The sequence below is a fragment of the Hemitrygon akajei genome, chromosome 4 (assembly GCF_048418815.1).
Source record: "Hemitrygon akajei chromosome 4, sHemAka1.3, whole genome shotgun sequence".
NCBI lineage: Eukaryota > Metazoa > Chordata > Chondrichthyes > Myliobatiformes > Dasyatidae > Hemitrygon > Hemitrygon akajei.
The window spans coordinates 33,082,320-33,104,752 of NC_133127.1; the positions used below are offsets into that span (position 1 = coordinate 33,082,320).

Below are 22,433 nucleotides of genomic sequence, written 5' to 3' on the forward strand. Positions count from 1 at the left end.
GTTTATTTATTATGTTTTATTTATTACTTTTTTCTCTCTCTGCTAGATTATGTATTGCATTGAACTGCTGCTGGTAAGTTAACAAATTTCATGTCACATGCCAGTGATTATAAACCTGATTCTGATTCTATGCCCTACAGATTCACTTTCAAAGACTCTTTACAAGTCCTGTGCTCAGTATTATTTTTACTTATGTTTTCTTTTGAACATTGGTTGTTCTCCAATCTTTGTCTGTTTATATATACTATTTTTGTAAAATTCTATTGTATTTGTTTTCCCCCAGTAAATGCCTGCAAGAAAATGAATCTCAATGCAGCATATGGTAACAAATAATAAACTTACTTTGTACTTTTACATCTGTTGGGTGCACAATGATGTACACTTTTAGTTATCATAATATATAAGAACATTGGTCCAAAAAGACTTAGAAGGAAACTGAAATGCAAGGTTATAGCCATCAGGAAAGGATTAAAACTAGAATGGATCAGGTTTCTTTTTTGAGAAGAAACACCAAAGGAGCTACTAAAGAGTAATCTTTAAAACTATGAAGTCTCTTGCATTGCAGATAGAGAGTGTGCATCCATTTGTGGGAAACAGCAAACCTAGGGGACAGTAATGAGAGAGTCACCGTGAAATCAAATGTGGAATTCAGAACATACTCCTTTATGGAGCGGTGAGAATGTAAAATTTGCAAGCAGGAGCAGCTGAGGCAAACAGTACCACTCATGTAGAAAGATATACCAAGGATCAGATCAAGCATGAGTCAAATGACCTGTTTATGTTTCATACAGTCCTTGTAATCTTCCTTTGCTGTTGAAAGCACATTTTAATACTAAGTAATTATTTGCCTGAATATTTAAACATTCATTTATTTTGTCAGTATCTGTTTATGACCAGTTTTTCGTAAAATCTTACTGTTGTTTTTGTTCCCCTGTAAGTGCTTACAAGTAAATAAATCTCAAGGTAGCATATGTTAACATATACATACTTTGGTAATAATATTTCAAAGTTCAAAATAAATCTAAGTATTTAACATGTCCCTGAGAGAAAAAAATATATACATTTCTCTAGCATGTTCACAGCAGAACATTAAGTTGAACAAAGAAATATACCGGTAATTCACACCTCTAAAACCTTGAGGATTATTGAAACCAATTTAAGACTGCAGGGAAAAGCAATTCATTATGTCACAACTAAAATTTACTGCAAAATCAGATGAATAATTATGGCTATCAGTCTACAAAACTGACATTTCACTGAAGGGCAAATTTTCTTTATTTTTAACCATCACATTCTGAACTTTTCAGACACAAAGCAACAAATCTCATTTCATGCATTTTCACACCAACTAAGAATAAGCATTTGAGGAGTCTTATTTTATGTAATGCATTTCTCAGTAGTCATAGCATAACAGTAGACTGATACCACTACATAATCAATTTCTGTTCTTGCCCATACCAAGTTAAAAATTAATTCAAAATTATATTAGCAAACTTTTTTTCTGAAACTCTGTTTTCCTAGGTTTAAGAAAAATATCAATAGGTACTTTCTGCTTTATGTTATCCTAACAAATGCCATTGACTGTAGTATTACTAGATTTTATTCTGGTTTTGCAAAATCAAGTTAAAATGTTCTTTTCAAACATTTCTAGCCTGTAACAACTACATCAATGTAATTAAGTTCAACTGCTCTTTTAAGGTATTTGCAGCCCATATTTATAAATCATATTGAAAGCCTTCCCTTTCCCACAACTCGCACCTTTGTGGTTCAGTTTGCTGTGCTATGGCAAATATCCAATATCCTTCTTATCACAAGAGATCTACTAGTAATGCTGATTTTGTTGGCACTGATTAAAGGTGCTCATAAAATCGATTCTATAGCTGCATTATTTTTTCCTTTGCCTAGGGATGCAGTTTATCCAGGCTTATCAACTTAAAGATGCCAAACCCCTTTTAATTTCCTCACTATATTTATTGTTTCTAATATTTCACATTCTTTCTTCTTAATCTCAAAGACTGTTTTCATCTCGTTTCTTCTGTAACAGCAGATGTGAAACATACAGTATCCATTCTTTTACCTGATGCTATCTGATCTGCTGAATATTTTCTGCATTCTTTTTTTCCCAGAGAATTAGTGTATTCAGCAACAGCTGTGTTCTGCATCTCAGTTCTAGCATGCTTTGTTCCCTCTTTCAGTGCCCTCATCATTTCCTTCTGTCTATACACCTCCAGATAGACCAGCTGTGATCTATTTCCCTCTCTTGGAAGGCATTGAATACAGTTGTGGACTCCACCTTATTGCCTTTGTTTCCTCTGTCTTTCCCCCTTCTTTGCAACTTAAAAGGTTCATGTTTTCTTATTCTTCCAGTTCTGTTGAAACATTAACTCTGTTTCAGTCCCCACAGAATTACTTATTTACTTTATTTTAATTAATGGCATTATTTGTCCTTTGCAAATTGCTTGTCAGTTTTTCTTTCTGTATAGTTTTCCATAAATTCTATGCTGTTTCTTTATATTCCAGTAAATGCCCAGAAGAAAATGAATCTCCAGGTAGTACATGGTGACATATACATACTTTAATAATAAATTTACTTTGACTTGAAACGGATACTCCCTAACCTTCTAAAAAGATTTAGCATTTTCTGGTTTTATCCCAGCTATGAGCTATGAGGTGTTCTGTACTGGGCTGTCAGATGTGGGATGTCCGGGAGACTCCCAGCCTCCCGGACGGCCACATCTGCGCCAGGTGCGTCGAGCTGCAGCTCCTTACAGACCGGGTTAGGAAACTGGAGATGCAGCTCGATGACCTTCGCCTGGTCAGGGAAAGTGAGGAGATGACAGAGAGGAGCCATAGGCAAGTAGTCAGGGCCTCGGGAGTCAGATAAGTTGGTAACAGTCAGGAGAGGGAAGGGCGAGAGCCAGATACTAGAGAGTACCCCTGTGGCTGTCCCCTTTAACAATAAGAACTCCTGTTTGAGTACTGTTGTGGGGGGGGGGGGGGTGCAGGGGATCTACCTAGGAGAAGCAACTGTGGCTGCATCGTTGGCACAGAATCTGGCCCTGTGGTTTAGAAGGGTAGGGAAAGGAAGAGGATGGCAGCAGTAACAGGCGATTCTGTGGACGCAGGAAAGAAACACGGATGGTAGTTTGCCTCCCAGGTGCCAGGGTCCGAGATGTTTCTGATCGTGTCCACGATATCCTGAAGTGGAAGGGTGAACAATCAGAGGTTGTGGTACATATTGGTACCAACAACATAGGTAGGAAAACGGAGAAGGTCCTAAAAACAGACTACAGGGAGTTAGGAAAGAAGCTGAGAAGCAGGACAACAAGGGTAGTAATCTCAGGATTAATCTCAGCCTGTGACAGTGAGTACAGGAATAGAGCGAGGTGGAGGATAAATGTGTGGCTGAGGGATTGGAACGGGGACAGGGATTCAGATTTCTGGATCACTGGGACTTCTTTTGGGGTAGGCAATGACCTGTGCAATAAGGGTGGGTTGCACTTGAATCCAAGGGGGACCAATATCCTCGCAGGGAGGTTTGCTAAAGATACCGGGGAGAGTTTAAACTAGAATTGCTGGGGGGTGGGAACCGAACTGAAGAGACAGAGGAAGGGGCAGTTGGCTCACAAATAGAGAAACCTTGCAAGCAGTGTGAGAGGGAGGATAGGCAGGTGATAGAGAAGGGATGCACACAGACTGCTGGTTTGTGATGTGCCTATTTTAATGCAAGGTGTATCATGAACAAAGCAGATGATCTTAGAGCATGGATCAGTACTTGAAGCTATGATATTATAGCCATTACAGAGACTTGGATGGCTCAGGGGCAGGAATGGCTACTTAAGATTGCCAGGCATTGGATATTTTAGAAAGGACAGGCAAAAGAAGTGGGCGTGTGGCAATAATGATCACAGATAGTGTCATGCTGCAGAAAAGGAGGAAGTCATGGAGGGATTGTCTATTGAGTTTCTGTGGTGGAAGTTAGATACAGGAAAGGGTCAATAACTCTACTGGGTGTTTTTTATAGACCACCCAATAGTAACAGGGACATCGAGGAGTAGATAGGGAGACAGATTCTGGAAAGATGCAATAATAACAGGGTTGTCGTGGTGGGAGATTTTAATTTCCCCAATATTGATTGGCATCTCCCTAGAGCAAGGGATTTAGATGGGGTGGAGTTTGTTAGGTGTGTTCAGGAAGGTTTTCTGACACAATATGTAGATAAGCTTAAAGAGAAGAGGCTGTACTTTTTCTGGTATTGGGAAATAAACCTGGTCAGGTGTCAGGTCTCTCAGTGGGAGAGCATTTTGGAGATAGTAATCACAACTCTATCTCCTTTACCATAGCATTTGAAAGAGATAGGAGCAGACAAGTTAGGAAAGTGGTTAATTGGAGTAAGGGGAAATATGAAGCTATCAGGCAGGAACTTGGAAGCATAAACTGGGAGCAGAGGTTCTCAGGGGAATGTACGGCAGAAGTGTGGCAAATGTTTAGGGGATATTTGAGTGGCATTCTGCATAGGTATGTTTCAATGAGACAAGGAAAGGATGGTGGGGTACAGGAACCATGGTGTACAAAGGCTGTTGAAAATCTAGTCAAGAAGAAAAGCTTACAAAAAGTTCAAAAAAACAAGGTAATGATAGAGATCTGGACAATTATAAGGCTAGCAGGAAGGAGCTTTAAGAATTCTTAAAGCTCCTTCCTGCTAGCCTTATAATTTAGGGGCCATGAGAAGGCCTTGGTAGACAAGATTAAGGAAAACCCCAAGCCATTCTACAAATATGTGAAGAGCAAGAGGATAAGACATGAGAGAATAGCACTAATGAAGTGTGACAGTGGAAAAGTGTGTATGGACCTGGAGGAGATAGCAGAGATACTTAATGAATACTTTGCTTCAGTATTCACTATGAAAAAGGACCTTGGCGATTGTAGGGATGACTTACAGCACACTGAAAAGTTTGAGCAGATAGACATTGAGAAAGAGGATGTGCTGGAGCTTTTGGAAAGCATCAAGTTGGATAAGTCACCAGACTGGACGAGATATACCCCAGGCTACTGTGGGAGGCAAGGGAGGAGAATGCCGAGCTTCTGGCAATGATCTTTGCATCATCAACGGGGATGGGAGAGGTTCCTGAGGATTGGGGGGTTGCAGATATTGTTCCCTTATTCAAGAAAGGGAGTAATAGCCCAGGAAGTGATAGACCAGTGAGTCTTACTTCAGTGGTTGGTAAGTTGATGGAGAAGATCCTGAGAGGCAGGATTTAAGATTTGGAGAGGCATAATATGATTAGGAATAGTCAGCATGGCTTTGTTAAAGGGAGGTCGTGCCTTTTTAGCCTGATTGAATTTTTTTGAGGATGTGACTAAACACATTGATGAAAGTTGAGCAGTAGATGTGGTGTATTTCAGCAAGGCATTTGATAAGGTACCCTATGCAAGGCTTATTGAGAGAGTAAGGGGGCATGGGATCCAAGGGGACCTTGCTTTGTGGATCTAGAATTGGCTTTCCCACAGAAGGCAAAAAGTGGCTGTAGACAGGTCATATTCTGCATGGAGGCCAGTGACCAGTGGTGTGCCTCAGGGATCTGTTCTGGGACTCCTTCTCTTTGTGATTTTTATAAATGACCTGGATGAGGAAGTGGAGGGATGGGTTAGTAAATTTGCTGATGACACAAAGGTTGGGGGTGTTGTGGATAGTGTGGAGGGCTATCAGAGGTTACACTGGTGCATCGATGGGATGCAAAACTGGGTTGAGAAGTGGCAGATGGAGTTCAACCCAGATAAGTATAAGGTGGTTCATTTTGGTAGGTCAAATATGACGGCAGATTATAGTACTAATGGTAAGACTGTTGTCAGTTTGGAGGATCAGCAGGATCTTGGGGTCCGAGTCCATAGGACACTCAAAGCCAAGAGTGTATTGGCTTTCATCAACCGTGGGATTGAGTTCAAGAGCCAAGAGGTAATGTTACAGCTATATAGGACCCTGGTCAAATTCCACTTGAAGTACTGTGCTTAGTTCTACAGGAAGGATGTGGAAACTATAGAAAGGGTGCAGAGGAGATTTACAAGGATGTTGCCTGGATTGGGGAGCATGCGTTATGAGAATAGCTTGAGTGAAACTTGGCTTTTTCTCCTTGGAGTGACGGAGGACGAGAGTGACCTGATAGAGGTGTATAAAGTGATGAGAGGCATTGATCACGTGGATAGTCAGAGGTTTTTTCCCAGGGCTGAAATAGCTAACACGAGAGGGTACAGTTTTAAGGTGCTTGGAAGTAGGTACAGAGATGTCAGGGGTAAGTGTCTTTATGCACAGAGTGGTGAGTGCGTGGACTGGGTTGCCGGTGTGTAGAGCCAGATACAATAGGGTCTTTTAAGCGACTCGGATAGGTACATGGAGCTTAGAAAAATGGAAGGCTATGGGTAACCCTAGGTCATGTCTAAAATAAGTAAATGCACAGCATTGTGGGCCGAAGGCCCTGTATTGCGCTGTAGGTTTTCTATGTTTCTATGAAAGTGATTAGGATGGAGATGATTTCTTTGAAACAAAGGAATGGGGAAATTGAATTGAGGTATATTAAATGATGAGAGGCTGAAACAGAGAGCTAATTTATTTTGTGGGGTGTGTCAGGAATGGACAGGAGGAGGAGTATAGGAAACTGATACAGGACTTTGTGATATGGTGCAACTCAAACTACCTGCGTCTCAATATCACCAAGACCAAGGAGATGGTGGTGGACTTTAGGAGATCTAGGCCTCATATGGAGCCAGTGATCATTAATGGAGAATGTGTGGAGCAGGTTAAGACCTACAAGTATCTGGGAGTACAGTTAGACGAGAAGCTAGACTGGACTGCCAACACAGATGCCTTGTGCAGGAAGGCACAGAGGCGACTGTACTTCCTAAGAAGGTTGGTGTCATTCAATGTCTGTGGTGAGATGCTGAAGATGTTCTATAGGTCAGTTGTGGAGAGCGCCCTCTTCTTTGTGGTGGCATGTTGGGGAGGAAGCATTAAGAAGAGGGACGCCTCACGTCTTAATAAGCTGGTAAGGAAGGCGGGCTCTGTCGTGGGCAAAGTACTGGAGAGTTTAACATCGGTAGCTGAGCGAAGGGCGCTGAGTAGGCTACGGTCAATTATGGATAACTCTGAACATCCTCTACATAGCACCATCCAGAGACAGAGAAGCAGTTTCAGCGACAGGTTACTATCGATGCAATGCTCCTCAGACAGGATGAAGAGGTCAATACTCCCCAATGCCATTAGGCTTTACAATTCTACCGCCAGGACTTAAGAACTTTTTAAAAGCTATTATTAATGCTTTTGAGATAGTGATTTAGATGCATATCATATTTTTTTACTGAGTTAAGTATTGTATGTAATTAGTTTTGCTACAACAAGTGTATGGGACATTGGAAAAAAGTTGGAATTTCCCCATGGGGATGAATAAAGTATCTATCTATCTATCTATCTATTTGGGGTTTCCAAGTGCTGGAGTGAAACTGCGAACAAGTAATTTTACTCAATGATTGAACTCACTGCCACAAAAGGTGACAGAGGCAGAAATCCTCACCAAAATTTAAATGTTTCTAGAGAGCACTTTAAGAATTATATTTTGTAAAGCAATGAAGAGTTGGAATATGGGATTATCCCAAATTTATTAATTGGCTCTATCAGTGTCATACATTTCTACAATCACCGATCACAGACAATAATTGCTTTCTCAAAAGCCATTTATTTAAATTGGACTTGATTTGAAAAAAATGTGGCTCACACTACCACCATCCAATATTGTGATGTTTCATCAAAAATAAATTTAGTGTGGTTCATGAGGCAGAACTTCCATAAAAATTTTCTTGGAATTCCCTGTAAATAGACCACTTGTCTAGATGAATGCAATTGACATTTATGTTAAATAACACTTTACATATTTCCAACAAATGACATTACACCAGCAAGCTTCCAGCATCTGAATTATTTTCCTTCTTAAATAATAGGAACATTTGAGCTTTTTTTCACTATATTGGAAGTTGCCAAAGCTTCAATGAGCTAACAGATAAGTGAGCTAGTTACTTGCAAAATGCATCTTGTATTTCTTTCAGAATTAAAGTATGCAATGTCAAAACATGCAACTGATTAGCTCTAGAATAGAGTGGAATCAAACAATTTAGCCTCCGGTGTTTGTGTGGAATTTCACAAACACAATCTAGTTGGACGCATTTCCCGGCTTGTTCTCATAGCCTTCATTTCTTTTCTCTTTGAATACTAAACTAATTCCTTATTAAAAACTGAAAAAAAAAATTGCTTCCAGCACCCTTCAGGCACTAAATTTGAGATTGTGGAAGCAGATCAAGTGATGTAATAACAACAACAACCTCTCACTCAATGTCAATAAGACCAAGTAACTGATTGTAGATGTCAGGAGAGGGAAACCAGAGGTCCATGAGCTAGTAATCATTGGAGAATCAGAGGTGGAAAGGGTCAGTAATTCTAAATTCCTGGTTGTCACTATCTCACAGGACCTGACCTGGACCCATCATATAAATATAATTGTGAAGAAAGCACAGCAGCGTCTCTACTTCCGCAGCAGTCTGTGGAGATTCGGCTTGTCATTAAAAACCTTGGCAAACTTCTATAGACGTGTGGTGGAAGGTGTGCCGACTGGCTGCATTATGGCCCAATATGGGAACACCAATGCTTTTGAGAGGAAAGTCCGACAAAAGGTAGTGGATTCAGCACAGTACATCATGTGTAAAACTCTACCAACCATTGAGCACATCTACATGAAAGGCTGATAGAGAACAGCAGCATCCCTCAAAGACTTCCATCACCCAGGCCATGCTCTTGCCTCACTGCTGCCATCAGATAGAAGGTACAGGGGCCTCAGGACTCACACCTCCAGGTTTAAAAACAGATACTACCCCTCAACCATCAGGCTCTTGAACAAAAGGGGTTAACTACACTCATTTAATTACTCTTTTATCTTGTCATTTCATGCTCATTATTTATTGATATTTATTTATATCTGCATTTGCAGAGTTTGTTGTCCATTGATCCTGTTTAGTTACTGTTATATAGATTTGCTAAGTATGCCCGCAGAAAAAGAACCTCAGGGTTGTATGTGGTGACTTCTATGTACCCTGATAATAAGTTTTACTTTGAACATTGAAATAACTCATTTCTAAAGAATCAATTTTAGTAGTATCCTTACTCAATGCTAACAAAATCAACGTAGTCTACATAAATACACAGTAACCAGATTCTGCTCATTATACCCAATTTACCTTACTTCAGAAGAGCAGTCCAATCTTCAATTATTTTCCAACTTGTCTTTAAGAATTTTCAAATTTAAAAATCTTTACTCATAATCCTTTCTCAATTGCACTTCTAAAAGTACTTAGATTTATCCTAATCTCCCCATGTTTATTCATTTAAAACAGAGTGAACTATTTTGCTCTGATAATACTTATAATCCATTCAGGTTTCATCATGTTATGCACCTTTCTATATCTATGGGTCCTGCATAAATTTCTTGGCAGAAAAATTCAGCTCACCACTATAACATTGTAATCATGAAATTAACTGTTCTCATCTGAAGTGCTACAGTTGACCTTTATGTTTCACTAAGTTCTTGAGCTGTGGCAGTCAAATTAATTGCTAACCAATGAATCCTGCTGGATTGAGATCTGATAATGATGGCAAATTTACTAAACAGTCTTTTATTGCTTATTTGATAGATCTCTTGTATTAAGAGACTTATCATACCACAGAGAACTGAACTACAAAGGAACAACAAAGTTGTAAATTGTGGTCAGAGGAAGGCTTTCATAATGCTGGAATAATTGTCAAGGGTTGTAAAAAGATCAATTGAACTTAATTACACTGGTATTGTTATATAGGCCATGAATGTTTTAAAAGTGCATTTTAACTTGATTTTGCAGAACTGAATTAAAATTTAACAATATCACAGTCAACAACTGCTAGAAGAGCCTGAAGCAGAAATTGCTTCATGAGGAAACACTGCTCTCAAAAAGTTGTCTAATGTTAATTTGGAATTTCACTGTCTTTCACTGTGCACACAAGTTGGTGGTGTTCTGATTCCACAAAGACCTATTCCTTCAGGGCAACACATACAAAATGTTGGAGGAACTCAGTAATTCAGGCAGCATCTACGGAAAGGAATAAACAGTTGATGTTTTGAGCCAAGACCATTCATCAGGTTTTTCCATCCTTCATCCTTTTCTAGTATCTGCAGAATCTCTTGTATTTATGAGCCACTCTTTCATTTTTAATACCCTGTACTTCCAAGCATTTATAAGAACATACTAGTCTTTTTCTTGACTTTATCTGCCATATCATTTTTATGCAAGTTTATCTAACTTGCATAACTTTATCTAAGTTCTTCCTAAGAACTTTCAAGTTCTCTTTTAATTTCACTCAGATAACTTTAATATTTGAAGAAAAATCAAGTGAAGGAAATATGAAATAAAAACTGGAAATGTTGGATACACACAGATTAGATAGTGTTTGTGCTATCTAACCTGCTGATTCCATCTCTTTAGCTTTAATATTTCTCTGGGTGTTGTACTCTCAGCATCTAACATAAGCTTCCCTTTTTTTTAATCCTGCCTTTAATGTCTACAGAAGTTAAAATTGAGAGTATTCCACTTTCTTTCTTTAAATGAATACAACCTTGTACTTGAAAGTCTTTCAATAATCTAACACTGATTTGTTTTCACATTGCTGTTTTCAGTCCACATTTTATAAATCATATCTCAGCCAAGTAAAACTGGTCATTTGCAACTTTTACTCCTAGTCTTTGAATTTTTCAATAAATTGCTAAGATTAATTAATTTATGATTTCAACCCTAACTCCTAACTTTTCCATACGCTCAACTTCTTTCATAGATTCACACTGCAACTCTTTGATGGTGACAAAGACATCCTTCTAAGCTGACCCATTTTCCTGTGTTTGGCCCATATCCCTCTAAACATTTCCTATCCACATTCTTATCTAACTGTCTTTTAAAAGCTGTTATTGTACTTTAACCACTTCCTTTGACAGCTCAATCCATAGACCCATCTTATTCCACTCTCTGTGCAAAAGGATTCCTGGCAAGTTCCAAAGAAATCCTATGCCTTCTACCTCTTGATTCACCATATCCATGCCCCTTGTGAGTTTATATTCCTCTATGAGATCACCTCTCAGTCTCCTACACTCCAAGGATGTGGAAAGGATTTTTCCTATAGTGGGGGGGGGGGTCTAGGACTAGAGGGCACAAGTTCAGCATATAGGGACATCCATTTAGAATGAAGATGAGGAGGAATTTCTTTAGCCGGAAGGTGGTGAATCTGTGGCATTTGATGCCACAGGCGGCTATGGAGACCAGGTTACTGAGTGCATTTAAAGCGGAGGTTGACAACTTCTTGATAAGTCAGGGCGTGAAAGGTTATGGGAAGAAGGCAGGCGAATGGGGTTGGGAGGAAAATGGATCAACCATGATCAAATGGCAGAGCAGACCTGATGGGCTGAATGGCCTAATTATGCTCCAATGTCTTATGGAATAAAGTCCTCACCTGCCCAACCTCTCCTGTTTTCTGCACTTTTTCCACATTTATGGCATCCTTCCTATAGCAGGGTGGCCAAAACTTGGACACAGTGCTACAAGTGCAACCTCACCAATGTCTTGTACAACCACAACTTAACATCCCAACTTCTGTACTCAGTGCCCTGATTGACAAAGACCAACATGTCAAAAGCTTTCCTTACACCCTGTCAAACCTGAGATGCTATAAAACTACATCTAGTACTGCCCTTGCTTGTTATTGTTGACTTGATATTCACTGATTTAAATTTCTCTTCAATACATTTCAAATATTCTGATCCTTGCACACCCTGTATGACCATTAGACCATAGACACAGGAGCAGAATTAGGCCTTCTGGCCCATCGAGTCTGTTCTGCCATTCAATCAAGGCTGATCCTTTTTTTTCTCCTCCTCAACCGCAGTTCCCTGCCTTCTCCCCGTAACCTTTGATGCCATATCCAATCAAGAAACTGATCAATCTCTGCCTTAAATACAGCCAAGGGCCTAGCCTCCACAGCTGCACATGGCAACAAATTCCACAAATTTACCACCCTTTGGATAAAGAAATTTCTCTGCATCTATGTTTTGAAAGGGCGCTGCTCTATCCTGAGGTTGTGCCCTCTTGATTTTCCAAATCAACCTGCAAGTTAAAATCTCCCATGACTACCATAACATTGCCCTACACCTTTTCTATTTCCTGTTGTAATCTGTGATCCACCTCCCCGCCACTGTTGGAGGCCTGTATATAACTGCCATCAACGTCCTTTTACCCTTGTAGTTTCTTAATTCAACCCACAAGGATTTAACATCTTCCAATCCTATGTCACACCTTTCTACTGATTTGATGCCATTCCTTACCATTTGAGAGAGCCACACTACCCCATCTGCCTACCAGCCTATCCCTCCGATATAACGTGTAACCTTGGACATTCAGCTCCCAACTACAACCATCCTTCAGCCACGATTCAGTGACAGCTACAATATCATACCTGGCAATCTGTAATAATGCAACAAGATCATCCACATTATTTCTTATACTACGTGCATTTTGATACAACACCTTGCTATCCTTTCTGATTCTGCATCCCTAATGATTTGGTACTCAGCCTGTTGGCTGCAGCTAAGTCCCATCACCTGCCTGCCCTTCCTGACAGTCTGACTGCATGCTATCTTTACTTTTTTACCATCTGTGCTATCCTGAGTCTCTTCACTCTGATTCTGACCCCCCCCCCCCCCCGCCAAATTAGCTTAAAGCCTCGGGTTTAAGTGCAACCAGTCACCTTTGAACAGCTCACACTTCCCCCAGAAAAGATCCCAAAGATCCAAGAACCTGAAGCCCTGCCCCCTGCACCAGCTTCTCAGCCATGCATTTATCTGGCAAATTATCCTGTTTCTACCCTTACTGTTGCATGGCACAGGCAGCAATCCAGAAATTACTACCTGGGAGGTCCTGCTTCTCAGCTTTCTACCTAGCTCTCTAAACTCTCTTTACAGGACCTCTTTGCTTTTCCTTCGCATGTCATTGGTACCAATATGTACCAAGATATCTGGCTGCTCTCCTTCCCTCTCCAAAATGTTATAGAAACAATCTGAGACATTCCTGACCCTGGCACCTGGGAGGCAACATACTATCCAGGTGTCCCATTTACATCCAAAGAAACTACAGTCTGTTCCCCCTATACTCTTGTACCATCTCCAAATTAGGAAAGTGGAAATTCCAACCATAATTTCCGTGTTATTTTTGTATTTTGCATAATCTTGCCAAAATATTTGCCAATTTAAAGCTTTTAGTCTCGTCTAATGTTGTATGCACAAACAATTCTACAGAAGTTTACGTTATTTGATCCATTAAGCTAGCTGTGCTACTTTGCTAACAAAGTTCAAAGGAAGCATGCAATTCAAGTTAATAAAACTTCTTGAAAATATTTTAAAGTTTGAAGGCTATAGATTTCTTTTAAACATCATGTAACATAATAAAACGCAGAATGGCACTGTATACAACACTGCATCAGACAGAAATGCACATACTGAAGACAATATTCACTGATCATTCTTACCTTTGTAACATGCTTCATACAGTACTTGAATAAGTAGTGCTGATATTTCTGCCTTGCACTGGTCCAGCTTTCCAATGTTGTGTTTAGAGCCACCAGAAGCAAACAGTGGCAGGAAATAGAATTGATCGCTCAAGTGAGTTGCGAAGGATTTCCACAATATAGCAGTGTATTTTGAAAACAGCAGTATCTTTCCTTCACAGTGTGTATAGTCTTGCCAATGTACAGATTTTCTCATGAGAGGGGAAAGTAAGGGATCTCCAGTTATTTCATTATACTGATTGTTTTTTAAATTCTGGTGAGAGTTATTTTCTCCTGAAAAGATGGTGCGTTGCAACTGCAGCTCTTCTGCTCTAGTTTCCTGTAGTTTACCTGTCTTGGGTCTATTCAAAACATGTTGCCAAAATATGTTGGATGCATAAAGACCATTAATGATTTTGTTTAGAAACACTTCATCCTCCATGCGGAATTTTTGAATAGATTTCTTACAGCTACGAGATTTCAATTCTTGTTGACTGCTTCCCAATTCTGGTTGACACAGAGTATTTTTAATTTGTTCAGCACAAAAAATATCATGACTACCTGGAAATCTAAGAAATGAGAATTTTATATTTTCCCAGTCTAATGCTGTGAGATTATGATGGTTCATAATTGAGAGAAATTTTTGATTCATCATGATGGTATCATAAAAATAAAAGGCTGCAATTCTCCCTCTTTCATTAGCTAAAATGTTCAATATTCTCTCTATCAGAAATGGTTCAATTTTCCAAATCCCATCCTGCTTACACAATGTTCCTTTCAGTCTTTGACTGAATAAATCAAATTCATTTATATTAATTTCTTCAATAGAATTATTCAGTTCAAATTGTAACTGAGGTATTTTAGATTCCAATACAATAACATTGTATATTTCCAAACCCCGAAAAAAGTCCTGAAGTGATTCTGAGGCTATGCTGTATGGGTCAGCATAGGCTAATGTACGAAGTACTTTGGAAATATATCGCTCCATGACAAATATAGCATTTATGCTCAATAATGTCAATGTTTTCTTCATGCAAATAAAATTTTTCTTCAAATGCAACAACTTGCAATTCAACCATGGGTCATTCTTAATTTTTTCTTCTAAGCTTTTCCAGTGGTTTGTATGGCATCTCAATTCTTCACATAGTTGTCCAAGTTCCTTCAGAGATGTGACATTTGAATGACTAATGTTCACATTTACTGCTTTGGACTTCTCTTGCATTAGCAAATGCTCTAATTTCCTTATGAAGTTAGATGCTCCTCTTAGATTTTTGACATATGCTTTATTAAGAAGAATACAAGATCTATGTTCCAATAGTTTCCTAAGCTTTACATAATTGTTTCCCAAGTTTGATATGACTTGATGATACTGAAAGTCAGTAGTGCCCAAAATATCCATGGGTAATGTTTTCACAAGACCATGAAATAAAGTGCCTTTACTTTGTTGCAGTTGGCAATATTTCTCCAATTCAAAGACAATCTGCTCCACCTCAAGCATTCTCCCTGAAGAACGTCTGCTATCAAAGTCTGAAGCCAGCAATTGATCATCACTATCTGCTTTAGAACAAACTTCCCCTTGGTGTTTAGCCATTAGCCATTTCCACCCAGGCTGAAGACGATTCCAGAGAAAAGTTTCAGATTGTTGCAAAGATTTGGCAAAACTGTTTTGTGGTCCTAAATATGGAGGCAGAGAATAATTTAGCTAGTATAAAAAGGGTAACAGTAATATTTCAATAAAATTATGTAAATACATGCCTTTTTTTAGATCAAATTTATCACTATCTTCTAAGATAGAGGAAGATTGGTGGTAAACTTTGAGTTGTACTGATAAATCATATAAAAGTGAACTTTGTTACACTTTCAAAGTATCCATTGAGTCATGGAGTCATCCAGTTACACAACACAAAAAGTTATTTTGTCACAACTCGCCCACGCCGAGTGAAGTACCCACTAAGTTAGTCCCATTTACGAGTCAATCCTTGGTCTTCTCAAATGTAAAACTTGCACAGCATAAGAAAAGATGAATGCAAGAAAGAATACAGGCTCAAGAGAATTCTAGAGTAATGAAATAAAGGAAAGAATGAATACAGGGTGAAAAACAATAGGAAACCAAATGCAAGCAACGTAAAACCAAACAGTAAATTTTTAAGTGTTAGTAGAGCATTTTGAGCCATTAAAGACGTATGTTGGCAGGACTATAATTGGTATTAAGGAAATGTTAGATTTGTTGTCAAGAAAAGAGACAAAAATTACTGCTTACACTGAAGCAACAAACAATATGCTGGAGGAACTCAGTGGGTCAAGCAGCATCTGTGGGGGTTGGGGGAAGCATTGTTGACATTTTGGGTCCTGATTCAGGGTTTGAACCCAAAGTGTTGACAATTCTTTTCCTCCCACAGATGTTACTTAACCCACTAGTTGCTCCTGCTAATGGTTGTTTGTTGATAGGATGCCTACATCATTTTATAGTAGGAAAACAGAATAACTATACATGGGAAGCTAAGTACATCGAGGAATGTACAGCATTGTTTTTACCCCAATCTTAGAATGCAAATATTTAAAAAAATTAAAGGAACAAAGCATAAACTTTGAGCACAGATTTTCAATACAATTATTCTGAGTTTGAAGTGAACACAGTGTAGATTTACCAGAATATTACCAATATTTAAGAAGTTAAATTACAGGGAAAAGTTGCATCATTTTGATCATCTTTATTTGTACCCAGATGGTTGGGATATCATATAATCAAAAGTTTATTTTAATGATAAAACATATTGAAACTGAAAAAAAGAGCAAACAGAAGTTTCATCTGGGGGAGCAGGAGAGTATTTACTTCAAATTATCTTGGTCATCTAGTGGTGAAATCAGGAAGTGCGTTTAGGAATCCGAAATGGTCTCAATTGATTATTTCAAAGTAAATTGTCAACTTTTCCTTAGTGCAAGAACACTGAGTAATGTTGGAAATGTACTTAAAATGCAAATCAACCATAATCTAACTAAGTGATAGAACACATCTGAATGGACAAATACTCAACTTTTTCTAAATATACATCAAGGAACATTAAGAAAAACAAGTGTAAAAATATTTAACAATTTGAAATATAATTCAAAAGCTAAAATAAAGTTCATAATAATAATAAAGCTAGAAGACACTGCACTTAAAAGGAAAAACAGAGGCAAGCAGAAGTATTTTGTTCATTTTTGATTGGTGTAAGTTAATCAAATAACTGAGTATTTTAATGCTCTAATATGAGAACTTAATGAATTCAAAATTCAGTTATATTTTTCATCTCTAAAAGGAAACAGGTAGAAAATAAAATCATTTCATATATGAGCCACAGGTTTAAAGAGACATGTGAATCTTCTTAAATACAATAGCAATCTACAGGCTAATTGTTATTTCTTTAAATTGTTAAAAGTTGAAATAAAGCAATGCAAAATGACACCAAACAAGAAACCTGCTTCAATTATTCTGCAGGACTTTCAAAACTGTTATCAAGTTAGTAGCACTGAAGGACTAAGGAGAGTTATACCATTTTTCTAGAAAGGTGAGGTGATAAACCAAGAAATTACAACTTCAATTCAGGTTCTCAGTTTTATTTATCTATTTACACATCTATTTATTATCTTTACTTTTTTATATTAGCACAGTTTGTCTTTTTTCACATTTCACAAGCTTTGTGTGTAATTTCAAAGCTCAAATTTATTATCAAAGTACATATGTGTCACCAAATACAACACTGAGATTTCTCTTCTTGCAGGCAATCACAGTAAATACAAGGAACACAATCAAATCAATGAAAGACCACACCCAACAAGGCAGACAACAACTAATGTGCAAAAAAACAAATTCTGCAAATATAAAAGGAGAAAAAAATAATAAATAAACAAACAAACAAGCAATAAATATCGAGAACATGAGATGAAGAGTCTTTGAAAGCAAGTCCAGTTGAGTGAAAACAATTCAGTGATGGAGTAAGTGAAGTTATCTCCTCTGGTTCAAGGACCTAATGTTGATGTAACTGTTCCTGAAGCTGATGGTTTGGGTCCTGAGGCTGCTGTACCTTCTTCCTCATGGCAACAGTGCAAAGAGAGCATTTTCATTTATTCTATTGAATTTCTTTGTTCTACTGTATATGCGCCTGCAAGAAAATGAGTCTCAGGGTTGCATATGGTGACATAGACATGCCTCAATAATAAACTTACAGTGAACTTTGAAGAAACTATAGAGCAACCTGCAGAACAAAACAAAACTTTCATTTGAAAATGTTTGGGTTAATTCACGAAGAGTCAGCATGAATTTGTTAAGGATCAGTGGCATATGACCAAATTGGCTAAGTTCTTTACTGAAGTAACCAAAAATGTTAAACAAGGTAGCTTTTTAATGCAGGAAAGCATTTATAGACATAAAAACCTTTGAGAAACAGTGATAAGCCCCCTTCATGAAATGTTGCAATACACAGTGAGAGGTCTGACTCAGAGTTGCTTCGCCGGGAGCTCCAGAATTTTGATCCATATGATGGTTTATTTAAAATGTTAGAATGGCTTTTGATTTGGAGGGGATCTTGCAGGTGATAACATTTCCAAGTTCCTGCTGCCCTTGTCCTTATACGTGATAGAGGATTAAGTTGGACAGCTGCTGTCAAAGAAGCCTCAACAGTGGACAGCATCTGATAAAAGTATTGCACAAATGGCTGCTGCAGAAAATAAGGCATTCATAGACTCCTAGAGATTGATGGTACAGAAACAGGCTTTTATTATATTGCAAATTTCTATGATAAGAATTAGCTCCACCATTTGCTTTCCTTATTGCCTTGACAATGCTCCCATTTCAAAGGGCCCAGACCTACATCTGTTTCTTATATCCTTTTGTAGTAACCATATCTTCAGTTTTAATGTTAATATTCTAGCATTATCCTTCTTAGTGAGTGATGATGTTTTTCAAGTAACAGACTAAATAGAGTTTCAGCAGCAAAAAATCCTCACACATCTGAAATAAATTGTCCTGTTTATTGATGTTACAAAGATGTTCTTGCCAGAAAAGAATTCCCACAATATTGCTGTAATGGAAAACAAACATGCCGTGTGTCATCTGGAACGAACTAATATGCAAAAGGGAATTATATAAAATTTGAAAAGGAATTTGATTAAGTTCCATATAAGAGGCTTAGAAATGTATCAATGTTATCAAGAGATGGTGGAAAAAATAATATAGAACAATACATTTAATAGCACAAATTTACCTGATCCATTTAAATGATCGAGTTTGTCCTTTTGTAAAGATTCCTCTAGCCGTGGTAAGTCTTTTGGTGGTCTGGGTGGCAGTGATTTAAATGATGTGTATGTTTGCTTATTAGCACCTGTGACTATAATATTCTGGAAGAAATAGGCTAAGAAGTTAATTTGAAATAAACAATTCTAATTACAGAAAAAAAATTCTGAAACAAGACAAAGAAACAAGAGTACAGTCAAAATATTTTCCTCTTACAATAAAAGGGGACTGAAATGTCATCATCCACCCCAACGGTTCCTACAGTCAAAGTTGCAGACCAAAAGATCAGTCTTCTGGAGAGTGAACCCACAGGAAGCAGAGTCATTCTTCAGAAAACTAATTTTATGTCTGGATGACACCCCAGCCATGTCCATAGAAACTGTGTAGGACAACTGGTGATGTATTTGCAGGCATTTTTAACCTCTCCTTGCTTCAAACTGAGGTTCCCACCTACTTTAAGAAGGTCACTATCATCCTTCTTCAAAAGAAAACTAGGCAATTTGCCTTAATGACTACCACCCGGTGGCTCTGACATCCACCATTACAAAGCTTCGAGAGGCTGTCCATGGCATACATTACTCTAACCTCCTGGTCAACCTCGATGCACTATACTTTACCTACCACCGAAACATGTCTTCAGCAGACAGCATCTTCCTTGCCTTACACTCATCTCTAAAGGACCTGGAAAGTGAAAACTATTGTTCATTTACTACAACTCCATCCTTAATACTATAACTTGAAGCAAACTCATCGCCAAACTCCTACTTCTTGGTTTCAGCGTTTCCCTTTGCAAATATATCTTTGACTTCCTGACCAAGAGAACACAATTAGCAAGGACAGGTAGCAACAACTCTGCCACGATTACCCTCAACATTGGTGCCCCACAAGGCTGCATCCTCAACCCCCACTCTACTCCTTGTACACTCAGGACTGCATGGTGAGATTCTGCTCCAGCGCCATCTACAAGTTTATAGATGATACCACTATAATTGGCTACATCTTAAATACCAATGAGTCAGAGTACAGGAAGAAGATAGCGAGCCTAGTGACATGGTGTCATACTAACAAACTTAACCTCAATGTCAGCAAAACAAACGAGCTGATCATTGACTTCAGGAAGGGTGGGGAATGGGTGATTCACATACTCCTGTTTACATTCATGGTGCTGAGGACAAGAGGATTGAGACCTTCAAGTTTCTAGGAGTAAACCTCACCAATAGCCTGTCCTGGTCCACACACTATTGATGCCATGGCCAAAAAATCTCACAAACGCCTCTACATCCTCAGGGGACTACCAAAATTTGGTATGTCCCATTCTATCTGCATTACACTTTCTCTATAATTGTCACACTTCATTCTGCACTGTTATTGTTTTACTTATTGTACCTCAATGCTTTGTTGTAATGAATTGATCTGAATAAATGGTATCCAAGACAGGCTTTTCTCTTAGTACATGTGACAATTATAAACCAATTTAACATTTTAGTTTACTTTACCATTTAGCTATTTAGAATCTTTCCAGCATTTTGATGACAAAAATCGTTGGAATGCATAGATTTTAAGATTTCCAGTGGTAAAGGAAATTTATCCAATGAGGCGTTAAGCAATGTAAAAATAAGAAGTCTCTTGTTTAATTCTGCAGATTTGTCTGAGGCACTAAAAAGGCAATGGAAGTTAGAAATGGCTTTTGCATATAGTCAGAGTTTTTTTTTACCAGGATAGAAATGTTAAAAAATAGAGGACATAAATTTCAGATTGGTGGGGAAGGAAGTGGAATTTAAAGCAATATGCAAAGCAAGTTTTTTTTATTTAACAGGGTGATTGGAGTCCAGAATGCTATGCAAGGAGAGGTGGTAGAACCAGATACAATACCAATGTTTAAGAGGCATTTAGATGGAATAGGGGGATACAAACCATGTGCAGTCATATGGGATTAATTTAGATTGGCATCATGGTCAACACAGTCATGGTGGGTTGAAGGGTCTGTTCCTCTGCTAAACTGTCTTATATTCTATATTACTAGATTGGGGAGGAGAAATAGCCCAGATATCCATTTCATGTAAATGTGATCAGATGTTAGAACATTGAAAGAAGCTTGGAATAGTTCAGCACAGACAGAGGTCATTTGATCCATTCGGTTTGGCTTTTAAAATATTTTTCTCAAATCTCTGAATCCTTCCATACATTCAATGCATTTTTTTCTCCTTCATAGATTAAAATATACCCTGCTAACCTAGTCAACACCTTCTTGAATTTGTCTGCTGAATTTTCAAACTCCTTTTATTCAACACATCTGCTTTGAAACATTTGAAATCATAAAAACCTATGTATTCCTAAGGTAATTCATTAGAATTAAAGTGTACATCATTTAACAAAAGAAAACAATCATGAGCTAAGAGACAATAAAATCTACAAACATATTACTTGAATCTAGGGTTTTAAAGTCCTGTCAAGTTGACCTTTAAAGTTCTAACAGTCAATGTCCTCAAGAAGAGCTGACTAGGACAATTAAAAATGTCAGAAATGACCGATCAGCACCAACAACCCAGGTTCAGTTCTCGCCACTGTCAGCAAGGAGTTTCTATGTTCTTCCCGTGACCACATTGGATTCCTCTGGATGCTCGTTTCCTCCCGCATTCCAAAAATGTACAAGCTAGGATTATAAATTGTGGGCATGCTATGTTGGTGCCAGAAGCATGGTAGCACCTACAACCACATTTTCATCATTGTAAAAAAGGGCAACAAAAAAATCTATGCAGTCCTCTGCTTTAATATGTAAAAGAAATGCACCAAGCTGGTTATCTACACTTAGTGTAAAAATAGCAGTAAAACTGCTGCTGCATGAGAGGATTTCTACCCAAAACGTCGACTGTCCTTTTCTCTCTAAAGATGCTATCTGACTCATTAGGTTCCTCCAGCTGCTTGTTTTTTTGAATATTACATATGTTGTGAGATGAAGACGTTAAAATACAGCATTGGAAAATAGCCAAAACGACTTGGTCTTTTACTTACACAATGCTGACGAGAAAGAAAGATCAAAATAGCTTATTTAATTGAGTGGAGTTTTGCTTTGAGGTATATTTTGCAATAACTTGCCCCTCAAATCAACAATATCATAGAAAATTTAAGTATGTGAAAAGGCAGGCAGCCAATGTACAGCAGAATCCAAAAATATTCTGCAGGCATGTGAACAGAAAAAAGCTGGGGCCAATGAAAGACCACAAAGGAGATGTAATCATCGAAGCAGAGGCATGTGTGAGATACTGAGTAAGCATTTTATGTCAGCCTTTAAAAGTTACAGAAGTCCTGGCTATAATGTTCAAAATACCTACAAGTAACTGATGCCTGAAAATTGTAATGTGGAAAAGTTATGGGGAAAGTTCTCAAAACAATAACTCAGGGTAGAATCAGAAATCACTTGGACAAGCAAGGAATAATAAAAAAAGGCAGCATAGACTTACTGGAAGGAAATCATATCCAGCTAATTTTAGAGTTCTTTGATGAAGT

The 22,433-nt window shown here is 38.2% G+C and overlaps 1 protein-coding gene across 9 annotated transcripts in view; it reads right to left on the bottom strand.

The window, feature by feature from the left end:
- Positions 1-22,433, bottom strand: part of ccdc142 (coiled-coil domain containing 142) — a 114,593-nt gene that overhangs the window by 71,630 nt on the left and 20,530 nt on the right. For 5 of the 9 annotated variants that reach the window (XM_073042255.1, XM_073042258.1, XM_073042251.1 and 2 more), the window contains exons 4-5: positions 18,898-19,030; positions 13,637-15,328 (exon numbers count right to left, since the gene is read on the bottom strand). In XM_073042255.1, the coding sequence (XP_072898356.1) occupies positions 13,637-15,328; positions 18,898-19,030 (1,825 nt within the window). Of the gene's footprint in view, positions 1-13,636; positions 15,329-17,860; positions 17,881-18,897; positions 19,045-22,433 lie in introns of those variants that run through there. The other 4 variants (XM_073042256.1, XM_073042257.1, XM_073042254.1 and 1 more) reach the window with 4 other exon arrangements.